This window comes from Oncorhynchus keta, chromosome 30, assembly GCF_023373465.1.
Source record: "Oncorhynchus keta strain PuntledgeMale-10-30-2019 chromosome 30, Oket_V2, whole genome shotgun sequence".
NCBI lineage: Eukaryota > Metazoa > Chordata > Actinopteri > Salmoniformes > Salmonidae > Oncorhynchus > Oncorhynchus keta.
The window spans coordinates 44,011,884-44,033,400 of record NC_068450.1 but is presented as its reverse complement, the minus strand read 5'-3'; the positions used below and the strand labels follow the sequence as shown (position 1 = coordinate 44,033,400).

The window sequence follows — 21,517 nt, the reverse complement described above, 5'->3', positions numbered from 1 at the left end:
ATGGGTAAATATTGTGGTATGATCCAGTAGTTGTAAGATTCGGTGACACTTTACAAACGATACGTAATTTACCTTAACAATTGTACTTTTGTTCCCCTAATGTAACTACACAAAAATAACTGTAAAACCAACACTGTGTTTGTAGGTAGTTACATAGTAATAGCTTTATTCACCAATTTCTCTACCATTTATATTTCTGAATGGCCAAAGGAACTGACATCTAGGTAAACAGCAGTGCAGTGCGTCTGACCTAGCCTGTCATGAGGGACATTCTTTTTTTTGAAGTGCCGACCCACACTTCAGAAAGTATTCATTCCCCTTGACTTATTCCACATTTTGTTGTGTTTCAGCCCGAATAAAACATGTATTAAATCATGATTTTTTTTTCTCACCCATATACACACAATACCCCTCTAATGTCAAAGTGAAAACACGTTTTTAGACATTTTTGCAAATGTCGTGAAAATGACATACAAAACTATACAATTGACTTAAGTATTCACACCCCCGAGTCAATAGATTTTCAAATCACCTCTGGCAGCGATTACAGCTGTGAGTCTTCCTAAGAGATTTGCCTGCCTTGATTGTACAACATTTGCAGATTATTTTTTAAATGATTTACGCTCTGTCAAATTGGTTGTTGAACATTGCTAGACAACCATTTTTCAGTCTGGTCATAGATGTTCAAGCAGATTTTAGTCAAAGCTGTAACTCTGCCACTCCGGAATATCCACTGTCTTCTTGGTAAGCAGCTCCAGTGTAGATTTGGTCTTGTGTTTTAGGTTATTGTCCCTTGTCTGGTGGAAATCAGACTGAACTAGGTCCTCTAGGATTTTGCCTGTCCTTTGTTCTATTCTATTTCATGTTTATCCTGAAAAACTCCCCAGTCGCTAAATATTACAAGTATACATGATGCAGCCACCACTATGCTTGAAAATATGGAGAGTGGTACTCAGTAATGTGTTGCATTGGATTTTCCCCAAACATAACACGTTGTATTAATGAAAAAAAGTGAATTGCTTTGCCACATCTTTGCAGTATTACTTTCAAATCCAATTTTATTGGTGACATACACATATTTAGCAGATGGTTGTGCGGGTGTAGCGAAATGCTTGTGTTCCTAGCTCCTACAGTGCAGTAGTATCTAACGAAATGCTTGTGTTCCTAGCTCCTATAGTGCAGTAGTATCTAACTACTAATTCATTTCTACATTATAGAATAATAGTAAAGACATCACAATTATGAAATATCACATATGGAATCATGTAGTAACCAAAAAAGTGTTAAACGAATCCAAATATATGTTTATGTGTGAGATTATTTTTTGATTAATACATGATTCCATGTGTTATTTCATAGTTTTGATGTGTTCCCTGTAGGAATTAGTTAAAAAATAAACAAAAACCCTTGAATGAGTAGATGTGTCCAGACTTTTGACTGGTACTGTATATAAACATTAGGGCGCTGTTGCGCCTTCTTCACCACGATGTCTGTGTGGGTGGACCATTTCAGTTTGTCCGTGATGTGTACGCCGGGGAACTTAAAATGTTCCACCCTCTCCACTACTGTCCCGTCGGTGTGGACAGGGGGGTGCTCCCTCTGCTGTTTCCTGAAGTCCACGATATTTCCGGTTGTATGTAATAACACAAAAAAACGTTCTAGGCTAATAATGTAAGAAATAACACACACAAAAAAAAAATACTGCAAAGTTGCTTAGGAGCTAGAAGCAGAGTCGCCATGTACGTCGGCGCCATCTTCTTCTTTAGTGCTATGTTGCAAACAGGATGCATGTTTTGGAGTATTGCTATTCTCTACGGGCTTCCTTCTTTTAACTATGTAAATTAGGCTAGTATTGTGAATATATTTAAGCTTGCCATAACAAAGGGTTTGAACACTTATTGACTCAAGCCATTTAAACTAATTCATTTTTCTTCATTTGTAGAAATTTCTTAAAACATATTTGCACTTTGACGTTATGGGGTATTGTGTGTAGTAAGCCAGTGATACAACATTTAAAAAAAAACATTTACAATTCAGGCTGTAACACAATGGAATGTGGAACAAGTCAAGGGGTGTGAATACTTTTTGATGGCACTGAAATAAAGCCTATGTGAAAAAATGAAACCAAGCGAGAAAATGCATATAGGGATGAATGCATCAATGAGTCAATTGCTCTAACATTGGACAGGGTTTTAAGAGAGGAAGAGGGGAGGAAAGGGATTTGGCTTGTCCCTGCTCTCCAGCACAAACATATCATTGAAAGGTCATGCAGAATCTCTGAAAGGCGTGTGCAGTTGTCCACAATGGAAAATATGCTCCTGGCAGTCGCTGTACTGGCCTTTTTCTCTCCAATTGTATTTATCTAGTCTAGCATATTCTATTCTCTTTTTCTTTCTCCAACCTTTCAGATTTTTTTATTCAGATGTGCTGTTTGATATGTTGTGTGTTTTACTGTGTGTATTAATAATTTGTGTTTGTATTCAAGTCTACTTAATGCATTGGCATATCTGCCCTTGTGCTCTCTTGCAGATACATAGTTCTCAGAATGCCTCTCAGCCCATCTTATCTCTAGAAATGTATGTGACCTTCAATAACAAACTCTACTATATAGGCCCTCCTTTATATGCCTCTGTCATATGGTAAAAGCACAGTAGGCCAAAGGTGGTTCCTGAAAGACTGAAATGAAGCGAGCTGAAAGCATACATGCATAAGCCCTCCTGCCCCGACAACTCTCTGTATGTTTATGTTGGTTGTTTCATGCAGATCCTTTGTTGTCGTGGCATTTTCTACAGATGCGGGTTCTTATTTTGATCACCTTGTTTGAAGGAAAGCATGTCAAACGTGTAGTGTATTTGAGGTTTAAAAAGGCTTCCGAAGTTTGCAATTTCCACATTGTAATGTCACACTTGATTTATCAACCCCTAGAAAAATGTACATGAACTAAAATACACATAATTATTCACATTTCCTGTTGCTGCAGGATTAGTCTCCTGCTGTAGCAAACTGGCTGAAATTAAGATTCAACATCTGTAACGTTCTAAGAACATTCTATGGTCCTGTGTGGCTCAGTTGGTAAGAGCATGGCGATAGCAACGCCAGGGTCGTGAGTTGGAGGTCAAATGTACTACAATGTATGCACTCACTGTTGTCAGTCACGTTGGGATAAAAGCTTTTGCTATATGCAAATATTATAAGAACAACTAATGTTGTGACTCACCTATGACTTCACCTCTCTCTCAGCTTCGAGACACTAAGTCGTCCGACCAAAACACAACTCTGCTTCACTTCCTGGCCGAAAAGTGTGAAGAGAAGTACCCGGAGATCCTGAGGTTCCCTGAAGAGCTGGAACATGTGGAGAGTGCTAGCAAAGGTAAGCCAGTCCGTCCTCTTTAAATAATGGACACTGCATCACTGGTTGAACCATAATACTACGCAGACAACATTAGACAGTAGCTTCTATTATTTTGTGAGAGATAGATGTACAGTACTATATAATGCAAAGTCAGAGAGTAATAAACACGTGTTGTCATACTAGCATATTGCAATAGCAAAATGCTCTGATTGGAGAGCTATACTTTCAACAAACAAGATATATTCCACCCGGCAATTTCTGCCTCTTGAAATTGTACCATCTCACAGGAAAGCACAACATATTTCAGACAAAATGCAATTTACTCCACAGCTGCAATCATTCTAGGTGTTAGCAGTCACCTTTACCAATTTACTGCCATGTTTCATTTCCTGATCTTCTTGTTTTGACCCCTCTGCATTGTGTTTTGTCGGTAGCCAATATAAATCCCTCAACAAGGCCCACATAGTATAGTTATGTGTCTTCCTTAGCTCCATTTCAATTAAGGAAGATGTTGATTACAATGATGATGTTCTTTGTTTGTTTTCATCAAAGTATTTTCTTCACCTTCTTCCCCCACCGGTATCCTCGCTCTTTAAACAATATAAACCCAGTTAAATCAAATTGGAAATGGCCAATGGGATTGTCTTTTTCGCTGCATTATCACAATGACACAACGTTACGACTTGTTTTTAGACTGCTTGTTTCGGGAAGCTAGTTTCATTGCGTGACCTTAGGATATTTACCTTGCTGCTGCCTTTTCTTCACCAGCAGCTCCCAGATCCTACACTACATGGTTTACAAGGGGGTGTTCAAATCCTTTTTATTGCTTTTCTCCCATGACTTAAACCAAGAGGCTCCCAGGCATTTTACAACTTGATTTAGACCCTCCCATATTTTATAGAGTGACCCAAGAGATTAGGCCCAACAAGGTTAAGATACTTTAATTAGGCCTGTTGGATCAGATGGAATAACAATGCCTAATGGCCAGAGAGCCGCTCTTAATCCTTGTGTTATGTGTAAATCTGGAACAGTCTTCCGCTCAGGAAGAGCGCCCCCCCTGTAGATTCAATATGGATGAGATCTGGATATCAGCAGTTTCAGTGGTCGATGGGAGGACTTCAACGGAGCACAATTGACTCGTATACATTTTGAGATGACCACCAAGAAAGGTTAACACACCGGATGGGAGGCATGGCGTGGTGACAGGACAGAAGGAGTGGCTTTAAAGCACCACACGTTATTGTCTTTATCTGCCATTGTGGATTGGCTTTGGGAATAAGAGGACATGGCTGTCATTTGTGGTGAGGAAGTGGCGTCTTTACAGCTCAAGTGGTGTAATTACCTCGAGAGTAAACATGCTACGTCGTTCACACATTTGAATTATGTTGTTTACCCGACATGTATTTTTATTTATTCTACCTTTATTTAACGAGGCAAGTCAGTGAAGAATAAATTCTTATTTTCAATGACGGCCTAGGAACAGTGGGTTAACTGCCGTTCAGGGGCAGAACGACAGATTTGTACCCTGTCAGCTCGGGGATTCGATCTTGCTGCCTTCCGATGACTAGTCCCGACGCTCTAACCTGTGTGTTCCCTCCTGTCACTTAAGTGTTTGCTGCCTCATTGTGTCTGGGAATAGACGTGTTTCTCTGACCATGCTGTCATTGCACCTGTCAATAAACAAATGATGCTCTAATTCCGTTCTCAAGTATTCAATGGAGAATCCCCAGAATCCTATTTACTTTGTTAGTTACCTAATTGGTTATTTAATCTAATTCCCATTAATTATGTGCTCGACTGAGGCAGCGAGGCAGCCATTGTTAAAGTGGACCAGACACGGTCTTTATTATGGATATAGATGGATGAGTGTACGGCTCAAACTGTGAACGTGTATCAACTCAACTCAAGTCATTTCAGGGACAATCAATTCTTGTACATGCTTGTTAGTTCAATTGGGTGAGACTAATAAGCTGACTCAATTCATTATGGCAAACACCATTGGAAAACACAGACATGACACTAAGGAGAAGGCTGTAGGGGATATAAAGCTGTTTACTTCTCAGTGCTTTCATTGGTGCCTGTATTTTATGTATATATTCATTAACACAGAACTGACATACAATACAATAACTTTATTGTCCATGGACATTTTTATTTTCTCTTGAGGCTAGAAATTAATTGGGGTAAAACCCGGAAAACTAGCCATTTAAGAGCATATGATTCCTTAGGGAGAGAGACAGAAGTAATGAGATTGGGAAAGATATTTTGTTTTTATCTCATGCCTATTTGTCAGCAGACAGCATTGGTTTGAATCCGGAAGTGATGCTTTTTTTCTCGGTTTAGGGATCCTTAGGACGTCCAACTCTGACACCACCCCATTAAAGTTTAAATTTAAAATGGTTAAGGTAAGAGTTAGGATTATGTTAGGGACATCCCAAGGATCCCTGATAGCACTAGCCTTGACAGAAGTGCCCTTTCACAGGTGCAAAAGAAATTTGATGATTGAGTTTCCCACTCCAACAAGAAACAGAACTCTGTGATCTATGTTTTAAATGACACAAGGGGGAGCGTCAGCGCTCATGTTGTTTTCTGTGATTTTAAGGGTAGTTTGAGCTACCGGAGAGGAGAGAAACAAAGAAGCTAAAATCTCAGCTGCCTAGCCTCACTAAAACGAATTTAATCAGAGAACACTTTGAGGCTGGAACACAAAGGGAGCTTGGCGATGGCTGGGCCACGTGTTGGCTTGATACCAGTCTGGAGGAGCTTTTACACTTGTGTAGAACGAGGCCCAGCTGAATAATTTACTGACTATCTTCCAGATCCTTTACAAGGCTTTTTGGTCTCCTGTCAGGTAAATTTGTATTATAACATGTCAAAACGCTGTTCAGTTTGCCCTAACCCGAGCTACAGTATATCTAGTCATCGCTCATTCTCCTCTCTTTTTTTGCATCTCTCTTTCTCACTCTCTTTAATCACTACAGTGCATTAGATTAACTTTGTTTCCATGTCTCCACTAAAATAACTTTTTAGTTTCTCCTCTTTGTTTTATTCCTACTCTTCTACTTGGCCCGTGGCCGGCGGCATGCTGGAATGGAATTACAGTTGAAGTAGGAAGTTTACATACACCTTCGCCAAATATATTTAAAGTCAGTTGTTCACAATTCCTGACATTTAATCCTAGTAAAAATGCCCTGTGCTTGGTCAGTTAGGATCACCACTTTATTTTAAGAATGTGAAATGTCAGAATAATAGTAGAGTGAATGATTTATTTCAGCTTTTATTTCTTTCATCACATTCCGAGTGGGTCAAACACTCAATTAGTATTTGATTGCATTGCCTTTAAATTGTTTAACTTGAGTCAAACGTTTCAGGTAGCCTTCCACAAGCTCCCCACAATAAGTTGGGTGAATTTTGGCCCATTCCTTCCTGACAGAGCTGGTGTAACTGAGTCAGGTTTGTAGGCCTCCTTGCTCGCACATGCTTTTTCAGTTCTGCCCACATATTTTCTATAGGGTTGAGGTCAGGGCTTTGTGATGGCCCTTTTGCCACAATTTTGGAAGTATGCTTGATTTTTTCCACAACTTTGGACGTATGCTTGGGGTCATTGTCCATTTGGAAGACCCATTTGCGACCAAGCTTTAACTTCCTGACTGGTGTCTTGAGATGTTGCTTCAATATATCCACATAATTGTTCTGCCTCATGATGCCATCTATTTTGTGAAGTCTGTCAGTCCCTCCTGCAGCAAAGCACCCCTACAACATGATGCTGCAAACCCCGTGTTTCACGGTTGGGATGGTATTCTTCAGCTTGCAAGCCTCCCCATTTTCCTCCAAACATAACGATGGCCAAACAGTTCCATTTTTGTTTCATCAGACCAGAGGACATTTCTCCATATGCAGTTGCATATCATGGTCTGGCTTTTTTATGTTGATTTTGGAGCAGTGGCTTCTTCCTTGCTGATCAGCCTTTCAGGTTTTGTCGATATAGGACTCGTTTTACTTTGGATATAGATACTTTTGTACCAGTTTCCTCAGGCATCTTCACAAGGTATTTTGCTGTTGTTCTGGGATTGATTTGCACTTTTAGCACCAAAGTACGTTCATCTTTAGGAGACGGAACGCGTCTCCTTCCTGAGCAGTATGACGGCTGCGTGGTCCCATGGTGTTTATACTTGCATACTATTGTTTGTACAGATGAACATGGTACCTTCAGGCGTTTGGACATTGCTCACATTGCTCACAAGGATGAACCAGACTTGTGGAGGTCTATCATGTTTTTACTGAGATCTTGGATTTCTTTTGATTTTCCCAAGATGTCAAGCAATGAGGCACTGAGTTTGAAGGTAAGCCTTGAAATACATCCACAGGTACACTTCCAATTGACGCAAATTATGTCAATTAGCCTATAAGAAGCTTCTAAAACTATGACATCATGTTGTGGAATTTTCTAAGCTTTTTAAAGAGGCACAGTCAACTTAGTGTATGTAAACTTCTGACAGACTGGAATTGTGATACAGTGAATTATAAATTAAATAATATATATGTAAACAACTTCCTCTGTCTTTAGCCCCGTCTCCTCCATCAAAGCATCAGTTCAGCACGGCGGAGTAATGCATCGAGTAATTTAGGGAGCAGAACAACGTGCCTCCGTGTTTAGTACCACCACCGTCTGTTGTGATCTGTAGCTGAGGTGAGGCCACGTGACCTTGCAAACCTGTGTACAGCTAGAGGCCCTGAGCCGGCAAATTTCTGCTTGTTGCGTCAAGTCCCGTGGGGGAAAACGGGGATTGGCTGGTCGGAAGGGGGGGAGCGTGTGGGGGTTGAGGAGGAGGGAGAGGCGGTTCAAACGATAGAATAATCACAAGCCCATCTACAAAGGGCTGGAGCATGCACACTTAATTTACCTGATTGAAAAGAGCAATCAGTTCCGGCTGATTTCCCTGAGAAAGGTTTTCTTCAGTTCCTTTCCCTCGATTGCCCACTCCAAAGTGCCTCTCTCTCCAAGTCCCTAACATCTACTGCTCCTCAGAGATAGAGAAATAAAGGAGGAAAGTGAAAGAGTGAGATAGAGAGAAGAAAGAATGTGAGTCAGGCAGAGACAGGAGACCGGTAGGCCCGCCTTTGTCTGCTCTATTGCAGGCAGTCTCCCTTAATCACATTATTCTGTGTTTTGCCCACTGCTTCCCCACCCATGTTAATGGACCTATATTGTTTCCATGTAATGCTAATGTTCTGCCTCTGTCATGACAAGTCCAAATAAAGAAATAAAAAGATAATTGCTAATCAATGGTAACTGGATCATTGTACAATCCACTCTGGGTCGAGTGGCGTAATTTGGCATTTGCTGGCAATCATTAATGTGATTCAGTAAATGCCCTTTTTTGGTTTGATTGTATTACTCCCATTTGCAGTCTATTATCCGTATTCTGATTCATCCCTCCAAAAACATTAGGGGAATCAATGTTATGTTCATCTATAATTGATGTATTAACAACATTTGATTTGACAAAACTTCCTGTCTCGAATAAATCCACTGGCCTTCAGAACTTCAGAACAGGCCTCACTGAAATCTCAATAGCCATTCCTGTAGAGTTATGTATAAGCCATCTTGTTTTCTGAGTCATAGCATTTTCATAGAGTTGTGTAGATGCAGAACTTAATTAAACTGCAACTCTCCATGCTTGTGAATTATAAATGCTACATGCTAACGAGGTGATAGATCTGCATTTGGACTCCTAGCAGGTCGACCACTCTCCCCTTCCTTGACACGCATGTTTGCATCTCTTATTATCTTGGAAGCTGCCTTGACTATAGAGAGCAGCTGTATAGGGAGGATGGAGGCTAGACTCCTCCCCGTGCAGGTAGAGATCATGGCTAACTGGAGCCCGGCTCAGCACACACAGTTGTCCCCACGGGAGACTCCTTTCTCTATGGACACACCCATTATCAAAGGCTCACCTGCCTCAACGTCATTTGAATCCTCCGGTTCAACCAGAGAGACACACAGGGGCCAGGGAATGTGCTGAGTCTCAACGAGGGCCTGGGACAAGTGGACCGATGACAATAAGGACTGACATTGTGGGGTTGTTGTGCTGTTTATACATGAATCGCACATTCTTATGCAAGAGTATGTTTTGTTTAGACTACGTGCTCGTTTCAGCCCAGAAGTTAAAAAAACACCCTACAAAAAAACAGACCATTAACCAGAAGGTTGCTCGTTTGAAACAGAGGCTAGACAATATGGGAGATGAACTAGCAACCAAAAGACTGCTGATCAAGGCACTTAACCCCGACGTAGCTCCAGGGGTGCTGAACTGTGGCTCCCCCTGTGCTCGTTCATATGTGCCTAATGTATGGCGTGTGTTTGTGTTGTCTTGGGGAACAGAGCAAAATGAAGCACCATCTCAGCTGGACCAATAACATATTATTTTCTAATCATTGAGGTTGAGTTGGCATGCCAGTAGTTTTCAGATGACAAAATGGCACTGCAGTGCACATTCCTTGTATTCCAGGCGCACCCTCAAATATTGGTTAGACGGAGTGGGTTGTGAACGACTTCATAGAAGCTGTCATCTGATTCAGATTCCTACCCAATAAAACGAATGCTACTCTTTTGAGCTTCTCCAACATATTTATCCCATTCTTACAATGTGCCCCCACATCAGCATACATATCAGTAGGCAAAGGATGTGCTCTTGAATTGTTTTCATGTCGGTCCTCATCGGAGGCACAAGATTCAAATCAATCAAGTTGAGTGCACATTCCAAACACAGGAAATGAATCAGCGTTATTGTTATACATACTCTCTGCAAGGCCACTGGCTCTATTTGTTGTGGTTAGATATTGTTTTGTAACTTCCTAGGACAGTAAATATTGAGGCCTGATGCCCTTGTAATGTCTGGCAGCAATATGAATCAGGTGCTGTTTTGCATTGATTATCCCCTCGAATGTAAGACATTGGAGGGGTTAGGTCATAAACGTTATGTTGTGGAGCTTTATGTCCACGAAGCTTAGTACATGGTCCTTTTGACCTTCTCTCAACGGTGAGTAGTAAGACCCAGTATTAGACACCGTTTCTGTGTTTGAACATTGAATGATAAAAAACAAAATTCTGACATGATTTAATGAGTAGCCATTTCCTCATGTGTTGTGTTCTTCATTGCCTGAGTGCTCCTTACCTCACACTGTCACAATAGACGTTGATTAGCATATATTCAGCGAGCGTTTTTGTTGCACTGTGAACAGTGCCGGCGCCGAAGGCTTTAATGTTGACCTTGTCTGCTGGACAATTGTTATCGACGAAGCTCTCCTCAACTCATTTCTTGGAGTCTGGGACTGCCAGTGGTGACTTAAAGCACTTTCTGACACATTTACATTTAAGTCATTTAGCAGACGCTCTTATCCAGAGCGACTTACAAATTGGTGCATACACCTTATGACATCCAGTGGAACAGCCACTTACAATAGTGCATCTAAATCTTTTTAGGGGGTGAGAAGGATTACTTACCCTATCCTAGGTATTCCTTGAAGAGGTGGGGTTTCAGGTGTCTCCGGAAGGTGGTGATTGACTCCGCTGTCCTGGCGTCGTGAGGGAGTTTGTTCCACCATTGGGGGCCAGAGCAGCGAACAGTTTTGACTGGGCTGAGCGGGAACTGTACTTCCTCAGTGGTAGGGAGGCGAGCAGGCCAGAGGTGGATGAACGCAGTGCCCTTGTTTGGGTGTAGGGCCTGATCAGAGCCTGGAGGTACTGAGGTGCCGTTCCCCTCACAGCTCCGTAGGCAAGCACCATGGTCTTGTAGCGGATGCGAGCTTCAACTGGAAGCCAGTGGAGAGAGCGGAGGACACAACTTCAGGACTATGTACCGACCAAAGGTTCAGTCAATTATTTCGCTGGAATATAGGGGAGCACTTCTCACAAGTGATTTTGGATCTCGGAGGCCATGCTTAATGGAAACCAGAGCATTGCTTCTTTATCGCTACCCTTTATCTACATTCTTAATGTTTAGTTTTAAGGACCATCTCTCTTTTTATGTGGATTTATCCTGCTATCTTGGCTTTATTCAATAACTTAGTGTTCTCAGATCCATGTGCTGCCTGTGGCTTTTAGAGTGTGGAGGGAAATCTTAAGTGAGGGCTGCCTTGCATGTGCTATGATCTCTCTGCTCATATAAGCACCTGCTAGATCCGCTGGCCAAATCCTAGAGCTTATGCAGGTGAAATGTGGACGCAAATACTTTGAATGAGGAAAAATACTACTCAAATCCCACCTCAGAGTGGTGATCGACCTCTACAAAATCTCTTCATGTCTGGTTATTTGGTCTTACAAATAAATATTTGTTACTCTTAATATTTATTATATTTATTTTGTCCATTTATTTTGGCCATATTCATGCACTTTCATGGTATTTGTTCAACATTCTAAAGGTCCCGTTATGACATTGTCAACTCCCGACATTCCATTCATCACAAATCAGCTACTTTGACTAATCAAATCAAATTGTATTTGTCACATGCGCCTAATGCAACAGGTGCAGACCTTACAGCGAAATGCTTACTTACAAGCCCTTAACCAGCAATGCAGTTTTAAGAAAAATAAGTGTTAAGTAAAACATTTTAATAAAAATAACAAATAGTTAAATAGCAGCAGTAAAATAACAGTAGTGAGACTATATACAGTGGGTACCAGTACAATGAGTCAATGTGTGGGGGCACAGGTTAGTCGAGGTAATATGTACATGTGGGGGGGGGCAACAACAACAATGCAGATAGTTTCATTTGTAGGGCCTGACACTGTCTGGTTTAGAGGCCCTGAATGGCAGGAGGCTTGGCCCCAGTGATGTACAGGGTTGTACTCACTACACTCCGTAATGCCTTGCGGTCAGAGGCCGAGCAGTTGCCATACCAGGCGGTGATGCACCCAGTCAGGATTCTGTCGATGGTTTTGTCCAGGTGAGAAAGGGCAGTGTGGAAGGCAATAGAGATCGCATTAAATCTGGATCTGTTGGGGCGGTATACAAATTGGAGTGGGTCTAGGGTTTCTAGAATAATGGTGCTGATGTGAGCCATGCCTAGCATTTCAAAGCACTTCATGGCTACAGACATGAGTGCTACGTGTCTGTAGTCATTTAGGCATGTTATCTTAGTGTTCTATGGCACAGGGACTATGTTGGTCTGCTTGCAACTATGTTGGTCTGCTTGTTGGTATTACAGACTCGGACAGGGACAGGTTGAAAATGTCAGGGAAGACACTTGCCAGTTGGTCAGTGCATGCTCAGAGTACACGTCCTGGTAATCCGTCTAGCCCCGCGGCTTTGTGAATATTGACCTGTTTAAATGTCTTACTCATATTGGCTACAGAGAGCGTGATCACACAGTCATCCGGAACAGCTGATGCTCTCATGAGTGCTTCAGTGTTGCTTGCCTCGAAGCGAGCATGAAGTAATTTAGCTAATCTGGTTAGGTCGTGTCACTCGGCAGCTCGCGTCTGTACTACCCTTTGTAGTCTGTAATAGTTTGCAAGCCCTGCCATGTCCGACAAGCATCAGAGCAGGTGTAGTACGATTCAATCTTAGTCCTGTATTGATGCTTTGCCTGTTTGATGGTTTGTCTGAGGGCATATCGGGATGTGTTATATGCGCCCGGGTTATACTCTCGCTCCTTGAAAGCGGCAGCTCTACCCTTTAGCTCAGAGCAAATGTTACATGTAAACCATGGCCTCTGGTTGGAGTATGTACGTACGGTACCTGTGGGGGCGACGTCATTTATGCACTTATTGATGAAGCCAGTGACTGATGTGGTGTACTCCTCAATGCCATCGGAAAATCCTGGAACATATTCCAGTGTGTGCTAGCAAAGTAGTCCTGTAGCTTAGCATCTGCGTCATCTGACCACTTCTTTATTGACCGAGTCATTGGTGTGTCTTGCTTTTGTTTTTGCTTGTAAGCAGGAATCAAAAGGATATAATTATGGTCAGATTTGCCAAATCGAGGGCGAGGGAAAGCTTGTACACGTCTCTGTGTGCGTAGTAAAGGTGGTCTTGAGATGTTTTTTTTTCCCTCTGGGTGCACATTTAACATGCTGGTAGAAATTAGGTAAAACAGATTTAAGTTTCCCTGCATTAAAGTCCCCGGCCACTAGGAGCTCCGCTTCAGGATGAGTGTTTTCCTATTTTCTTATGGCCTTATACAGCTCATTGAGTGTGGTCTTAGTGCCAGCATCGGTGTGTGGTGGTAAATTGACAGCTACAAGGAATATAGATGGAAACGTCCTTGGTAAATAGTGTGGTCTTCAACTTATCATGAGATGCTCTGCCTCAGGTGAGCAAAACCTTGAGACTTCCTTAGTATTAGATTTTGTGCACCAGCTGTTGTTTACAAAAATGCACAGACCACCACCCCTTGTCTTACCGGAGGCAACTGTTCTATCCTGCCGATACAGCTTAAAACCTGCCAGCTGTATGTTATTCATGTCGGCGTTCAGCAAAAACTCTGTGAAACATAAGATATTACAGTTTTTAATGTCCCATTGGTAGGATATTCATGATCGTAGCTTGTCTATTTTGTTATCTACTGATTGTACGTTGGCTAATAGGAGAGGTTGTTTTCCTGACACCACTCCGCCAGGGCCCTCAACTCCTCCCTGGAGGATGTCTCGTCATTGTAATCAGGCCTACTCTGGTTGTGTCGTATGCAAACTTGATGATTGAGTTGGAGGCATGTGTGGCCATGCAATCATGGGTGAACAGGGAGTACAGCAGGGGGGTGAGTACGCACCCTTGTAGAGCCCCTGTTTTGAGGATCAGTGACGAGGAGGTGTTGTTTCCTACCTTCACCACCTGGGGTGGGCCCGTAAGGAAGTCCAGGACCCAGTTGCACAGGGTGGAGCTCAGACCCAGGGCACCATGCTTGATGATGAGCTTGGAGGGTACTATGGTGTTGAACATCATTCTTACATAAGTATTATTCTTGTCCAGGTGAGATAGGGGAGTGTGCAGTGCAATGATGATTGCATTGTCTGTGGATCTATTGGGGCGGTAAGCAAATTGATGTGGGTCTAGTGTGTCAGGTAAGGTAGAGGTGAATTGATCCTGAACTAGCCTCTCAAGGTACTTCATGATGAAAGAAGTGAGTGCTACGTGGCGATAGTCATTTAGTTCAGTTACCTTTGCTTTATTGGGCACAGGAACAGTGGTGGACATCTTGAAGCAAGTGGGGACATCAGACTGGGATAGGGAGATGGCCATAAACACTCCAGCCAGCTGGTATGTGCATTATCTGAGACGTGGCTAGGGATGCTGTCTGGGCCAGCAGCCTTGTGAGGAGAAGGAGAGCCGACAGTCCTTGGGAGCGGGCCACGTAGGTGGCACTGTGTTATCCTCAAAGCAGGCGAAGGAGGTGTTTAGCTTGTCTGGGTGCAAGACATCGATGTCGGTGACGTTTGTGTGTGTGTGTGCGTTGCTTGCGTATGTTTACACTATGCCTACCTGGCAGAATTATATTGTGATAATTTGCATCAATCTATGTGTTTTTTTTTGCAAACTCTGCAATCACATGAACGCAACAGAAACATCAATAACCAAACAACTGTCTCTTGCATGGTGTGCACTTGTATTAAATGGTAAATCTAAATGTATTATTGTTGTGGACTTAAAACATCCAATTTAGTTGTTTTTCTATTTAAAAGTTGTGCTTTTTTTTGAGAGCAACAACCCCCAAAAACTTGAAAAATAGGAAACCTGGAAAAACAAAACGGAGAAAATTGGAAATTGGGAAAAAATACAATGGATTGTATAGGGCCCTATTATTGCTATGCTCAATTAACTTGTGTGTGTCCCCTGGGGGCAGAGTTGGTCTGGAAAGGGGTTCCCCCTTTCTGGCCAGTAGGTCCATTTTCCCACTGATCCCACTCCAGCCCAGAGAGGGCATTATGAACATGAAATAGTTTATTTATTTAAAACTTTTAACAATGCATTACATTACACGTTGCATATACTGTGGTATTTTATACTGCGGTATTCTAGTGAGAGAGTGTTTAAAAATGTAGTAGTCTGAGTCTAGTTATTTATGATTAAATGTGTGATCTAACTGCCCCACAATCAAGTAAGAAAGTTGATATAGTAGTCTATCAATGTAGTCAGACCAACTAGTTTACTCAATTTAACTTTTATAAAATGGAACTGATTTGCGTTAAATGGTAATGTAACACTTTATTAACTTCTTCCACTACCCAACAAAAATATTTTAAAGAGCTAGAGTAAGCCCCACAATTTTACTTCATGTCAATTTACCATCTAGTTTACTAAGAGATTTAACTAGTGCAAAACTTGCTTCTCTTTTTTCCAGAGAGGCTAATTTCAAATACATTCTCTCAGGAGAAAAACAGGTGCAAATCTAGCCTTCGACGTATGAAACACAAAAATGGTTCCTTCAACCAATTTTTACGCGTTACTTGGGAATCTCACTTTGACAATCAGAACATCACACAAGGACATGTTTGACAACATTTCTCCAGAGACCCAAGATATTCCTTCTGACAGGAAATGACACACTTTCTTCCCTGTCTCTGACAGAAGGTGTGGGCCCAAAATGTGCCATATCTGGCTCCATGCCCCCGTTTTACGCTGCCCAACGTCGGGCCTGCCAGCCCGTGCTGAGTGGACCGCAGTGGGAATAGAGTCCACCGCCGCCACGTTTCTGTTCGCCACACACAGCTACTTAGTGCACGGAGATGATAATTAAAGATAGAAGATTTCCCCAGGGTAGAGCCAGTGTGGGGAAGGAGATCAGGAGTTCATCCCTGTGCCTGGGCCAAAGGCACACACACACACCAAAAATATATACGTTGTTAGTTAAGCTTTAAATGGGGTCAGGTTGAACATTGCTACCGGCATTCTCTGTGCCGTGTCTAATGTGGGCCGTCTGAATCACATTCCAAAGGAGATTCACCTCTCACTTCTCTGCTGCGATTTGCTTTCATTACCTCTCTGACATACTGTATATACCGATGGCTCCTCCACTCATCACTTTGATTTATTATAACCGCCTCACGGAGCATTCGCCTTGAATGCGCGTCTGTCAATAAAGTATATATTTTTTATGAACATGGGCTATTATTGTGGACAGATGACCGAGGCAGATCAACACCGTTTCTCGTGGGCATTTCCTGCTCTCCATTTCCTGCTTTTTTTCAAAGTGTATAATCGGATAGTGATTGTAGAGTTGTTGAAAATGGTAGTATTTTAAGATTTTTTCCTACCCCTGAACTTGTGCTAATTGTCCTGCCCAAAGCATTGAGAGAAGTGTCATTGGCCAATTTGACTTGTTTTATTCTCCTCCGGAGAGGAATCTGTCGGCCCCTGACAATGAGGGCCAAGCTTGTGTGGAGATTCCACTCAGAGGCCACCCTGACGATTTGTCTTGACAAACTGGGAAAAATAGGAAATATGACACAAATGTTCTCATAAATCTATTTAGTAGAATGCATAGCCTATGGCAAATAGTTTGGAGCATGGGAGAGGGAAAATTGAGTGAGAGAGTGGGAGAAAAAAAAAGTTGAACTTTGAAGATATTAATACCGTTGTGAATATATCTATTATCCACATTCATTTCCAAGGCATTGCGGCATAATAAAGCACTGCCCATTTCCCATTTAAACTCCCAGCACTACTTGGCTCTGGGCTGTATTACGTTGACAAAATACCATTCTGCATGGGATGAAACACAAAGAGGAACATTTGTCTTTGGTTCTGAATGGAATTTGAAGGGAATCATGGCGTTAGGAAGATACTCTCACAATCCAACCCAAGGACTCTGTATGTAGTCGGCTCAATAGAACTGTTGAAAAGATGGACGTAACTCAAATCTGAGTTATACAAAGGACCCTTCTGTGCGACAAATAAATGTGTTCGCCTGGATGTCTCAGAGAGTGTCTGTTAATTAAGAAGAACATTTTAATTTCTCATAAAAATTATGTGGCACAACTTCATTGTTTTTGACTATTACTCGAACAAAACATTTTCTCCTTATTCCAGTTATATTCCAGATGTGTCCAATGAGCACTGTACCAAATCAGCAAGTTCTTGAAATTAGACTGACACTGCAAAATAAATCTCCTTCATCGTACACTACATTACCAAAAGTATGTGGACACCTGCCTGTTGAACATCTCATTGCAAAATCATGAGCGTTGATATGGAGTTGGTACCCGCTTTGCTGCTATAATAGCCTCCATTCTTTTGGGAAGGCTTTTTTGTTGGAACATTGCTGCAGGGACTTGCTTCCCTTCAGCCACAAGAGCATTAGTGAGGTCGGGCACTGGCTCGCAGTCAGCCTTCCAATTAATCCTGAAGGTTTCCGATGGGGTTGCGGTCATGGCTCTGTGCAGGCCAATCAAGTTCTTCCATACTGATCCTGACAAACCATGTCTGTATGGACCTCGCCTTGTGCACGCTGAAAGAGAAAGGGGCCTTTCCGAAGTTGGAAGCACAGCATTGTCTAGAATATAATTGTATGCTGTAACATTAAGATTTCCCTTCACTAGAACTTAAGGGCCTAGCCCGAACATGAAAAAAATCCCCAGACCATTAATCCTCCTCCACCAAACTTTACAGTTGACACTATGCATTTGGGCAGGTAGCATTCTCCTGGCATCTGCCAAACCTAAATTTGTCCGCCGGACTGCCAGATGGTGAAGGATGTTTAATCAGTCTAGAGAACGTGTTTCCACTGCTCCAGATTCCAATGGCGTCGAGCTTTACACCACTCCAGCCGACACTAGGCATTGCGCATGGCTGCTCAGCCATGGAAACTAATTTCATGAAGCTCCCGATGAACAGTTATTGTGCTGACGTTGCTTCCAGAGGCCATTTGGAACTTGGTGGTGAGTGTTGCAACCAAGGACAGACAATTGTTAAGCGCTATGTGCACCAGCACTCGGCAATCCCGTTCTGTGAGCTTGTGTGGCCTACCACTGTGTGGCTAAGCCGTTGTTGCTCATAGACATTTCCACTTCACAATAACAGCACTTACAGTTGACCGGGGCAGCTCTAGCAGGGCATATATTTGGCGAACTGACTTGTCGCAAAGGTGGCATCCCATGACATTGCGACTTTGAATGTCACTGAGCTCTTCAGGAAGGCCATTTTTACTGCCAATGTTTTGTCTATGGAGATTGCATGGCTGTGTGCTCGATTTTATACACCTGTCAGCAACAGGTGTGGATGAAATAGCGGAATTGATTTATTTGAAGTGATGTCCACATACTTTTGTATATATAGTGTACCTCTGCATGTCAGCAAACATGTATTGCAGACACATTTGAGCATTGGAAAGATTTTGACAAAACATAGATTTTTCATACCAACTGTGTTTACTTGAACACTGCTTCTCTTCCCTTTCCATCTCCATCTTTCTGTGGTGTGTTCTACTTTTGCTGTGAAATGTTTTGGCTGTCACACCTGAGGAGTACATTTTCCTTTCAGATCAATCCATGGAGATGTGCCCTACATTCTACTCTATTTTTCCTCCTAAAAAAAAAAATCATGGCCCTTATCTCTGCTTCACCTACATGCTTGCAGAATACCCTCACATTAAGAGATTCTGGGCACCACATCCTGAGGTCTCTGCAACATAGGGATATTTTCACTGTTTAAATTAAAGCAAATAATAGAAATAGAGAACATGGTGTACCCTTGCCCGGCACCATAAAAAAGGAGATACACGACCACTAAGCTGAAGTCGAAGGTTTACATACACCTTAGCCAAATACATTTAAACTCAATTTTCACAATTCCTGAAATGTAATCTGAGTAAAAATTCCCTGTCTTTGGTCTGTTAGGATCACCACTTTATTTTAAGAATGTGAAAAGTCAGAATAGTAGTAGCGAGCTTTTATTTATTTCATCACATTCTCAGTGGGTCAGCAGTTTACATACACTCAATTAGCATTTGGTAGCATTGCCTTTAAATCGTTTAACTTCGGTCAAACATTTTGGGTACCCTTCCCACAATAAGTTGGGTGTATTTTGGCCCATTTTGTAACTGAGTCAGGTTTGTAGGATCCTTGCTCGCACACACTTTTTCAGTTCTGCCCACAAATCTTCTGTAGGGTTGAGGTCAGGGCTTTGTTATGGCCACTCCAATACCTTGACTTTGTTTTCCTTAAGCCATTTTGCCACAGCTTTGGAAGTATGCTTGGGGTCATTGTCCATTTGGAAGACCGATTTGCGCCCAAGCTTTAACTTCCTGACTGGTGTCTTGAGATGTTGCTTCAATATATCCACATCATTTCCCTTCCTCGTGATGCCATCTATTTTGTGAAGTACACCAATCCCTCCTGCAGCAAAGCACTCCCACAACATGATGCTGCCATCCCCGTGCTTCACGGTTGGGATGGTGTTCTTCGGCTTGAAAGCCTCCCCCTGCATTAAGTACTGCAGTGCATCTCCTCCTCATCGACTGGACCAGATTTTCCAGTTCTTGTGAGATGTTACTCCAATCTTCCACCAAGGCACCAGCAAGTTCCCGGACATTCCTGGGGGGAATGGCCCTAGCCCTCGCCCCCAGATCCAACAGGTCCCAGACATGCTCTTCGCTGACCCTTGCAGAACACTGACATTCCTATCTTTCAGGAATTCACTCACAGAATGATCGGTATGGCTGGAATCATTGTCATGCAGCAGGGTCATGTCAGGATGAACCTGCAGGAAGGGTACCACATGAGGGAGGAATATGTCTTCCCTGTAATACACAGCGTTGAGATTGCCTTCAATGACAACAAGCTCAGTCCGATGATGCTGTGACACACCACCCCAGACCATGACAGACCCTCCACCTCCAAATCGTCTATGGTTCATAGAATAAGCATGGGAAACAGTGTTTAAACCCTTTACGATGAAGATCGTTATTTAGGTTTTTACAAATTATCTTTGAAAGACAGGGTCCTAAAAAAAGGGATGTTTTTTTTGTTGCTGAGTTTATATTTACTGTATATATACTGGCAAAAATATAAACAGAACATGCAAAGATTTTTCATGAGCTGAAATAAAATATCCCCAAAATGTTCCATACACACACAAAGTTAGTTTCTCTCAAATGGTGTGCACAAATGTGTTTACATCCCTGTTAGTGAGCATTTCTCCCTTGACAAGATAATCCACCCACCTGACAGATGTGGCATGTCAAGAAGCTCATTTAACCACATGCACATTACACAGGTGCACCTTGTGCTTGGGTCAATTAAAGGTCACTCTAAAATGTGTGGTTTTGTCACAGAACACAATGCTCAAGTTGTAATAGAGCATGCAGTTGGCATGCTGACTGCAGGAATATCCAACAGAGCTGTTGCCAGAGAATGTAATGTTCATTTATCATCCATAAGCCGCCTTCAATGTCGTATTTATAGAATTTGGCAGTACATCTAACTGGTCTCACATCCACGGACCACGTATAACCACGCCAGCCCAGGAGTTCCACATCTGGCTTCTTCACCTGCGGGATCGTCTGAGGAGGGGGAGGGGGTTGTGGGTTCTTAGGAGTTTTTCTGTCTGTAATAAAGCCATTCTGTGGAGAAAACTCATTCTGATTGGCTGTGCCTGGCTCCCCAGTGGCTGGACCTGGCTCCCAAGTGGGTGGGCCTTTGCCGTCCCAGGCCCACCCATGGCTGTGGCCTAACGACTTTATTTCAATTGACTGATTTCCTTCTTTGAACTCAGTAACATTGAAATTGTTGCATGTTGCATTCATATTTTTGTTCAGTATATTCACACTACGCTGTTGTATTCTTTCTGGACCTCTTCAGATGGGTCCGAGAGAATAGATTGTTTGACATGATGTATAATTATTTTGGCTCCACAAGAGTGTTCGTGAGAAGGCTAAGCTCGTGGACCCTAGATGACATCTCATGTAGTGTAGTTGAAACTCAATAATCCACTTGGCCTTGTATTTAGCCTTCCCTTTTGAATAAAGATAGACACAAATACTTCAATAAAGATATAATACCATTCAAATAATAACAGAGCATTCAGAACTACATCTGCTTCATGTTGAGCATATGCTCCCCTGTCTGTTCAACACTATGCAACAGAGTTAAATACCACTGTGTTGTAAATTAAATATGGAAAGCACAATTGTACTTACTATACTATTAGTGTATACTATCCTGATAATA

General features: G+C 42.3%; 1 protein-coding gene across 7 annotated transcripts in view; it reads left to right on the top strand.

Annotated features, from left to right (window-relative positions):
- Nucleotides 1-21,517, top strand: part of LOC118363647 (protein diaphanous homolog 2-like) — a 605,757-nt gene that overhangs the window by 382,313 nt on the left and 201,927 nt on the right. For 6 of the 7 annotated variants that reach the window (XM_035744726.2, XM_035744729.2, XM_035744723.2 and 3 more), the window contains one exon: nt 3,241-3,370. In XM_035744726.2, the coding sequence (XP_035600619.2) occupies nt 3,241-3,370 (130 nt within the window). Of the gene's footprint in view, nt 1-3,240; nt 3,371-4,383; nt 4,977-21,517 lie in introns of those variants that run through there. The other variant, XM_052488470.1, reaches the window with a different exon arrangement.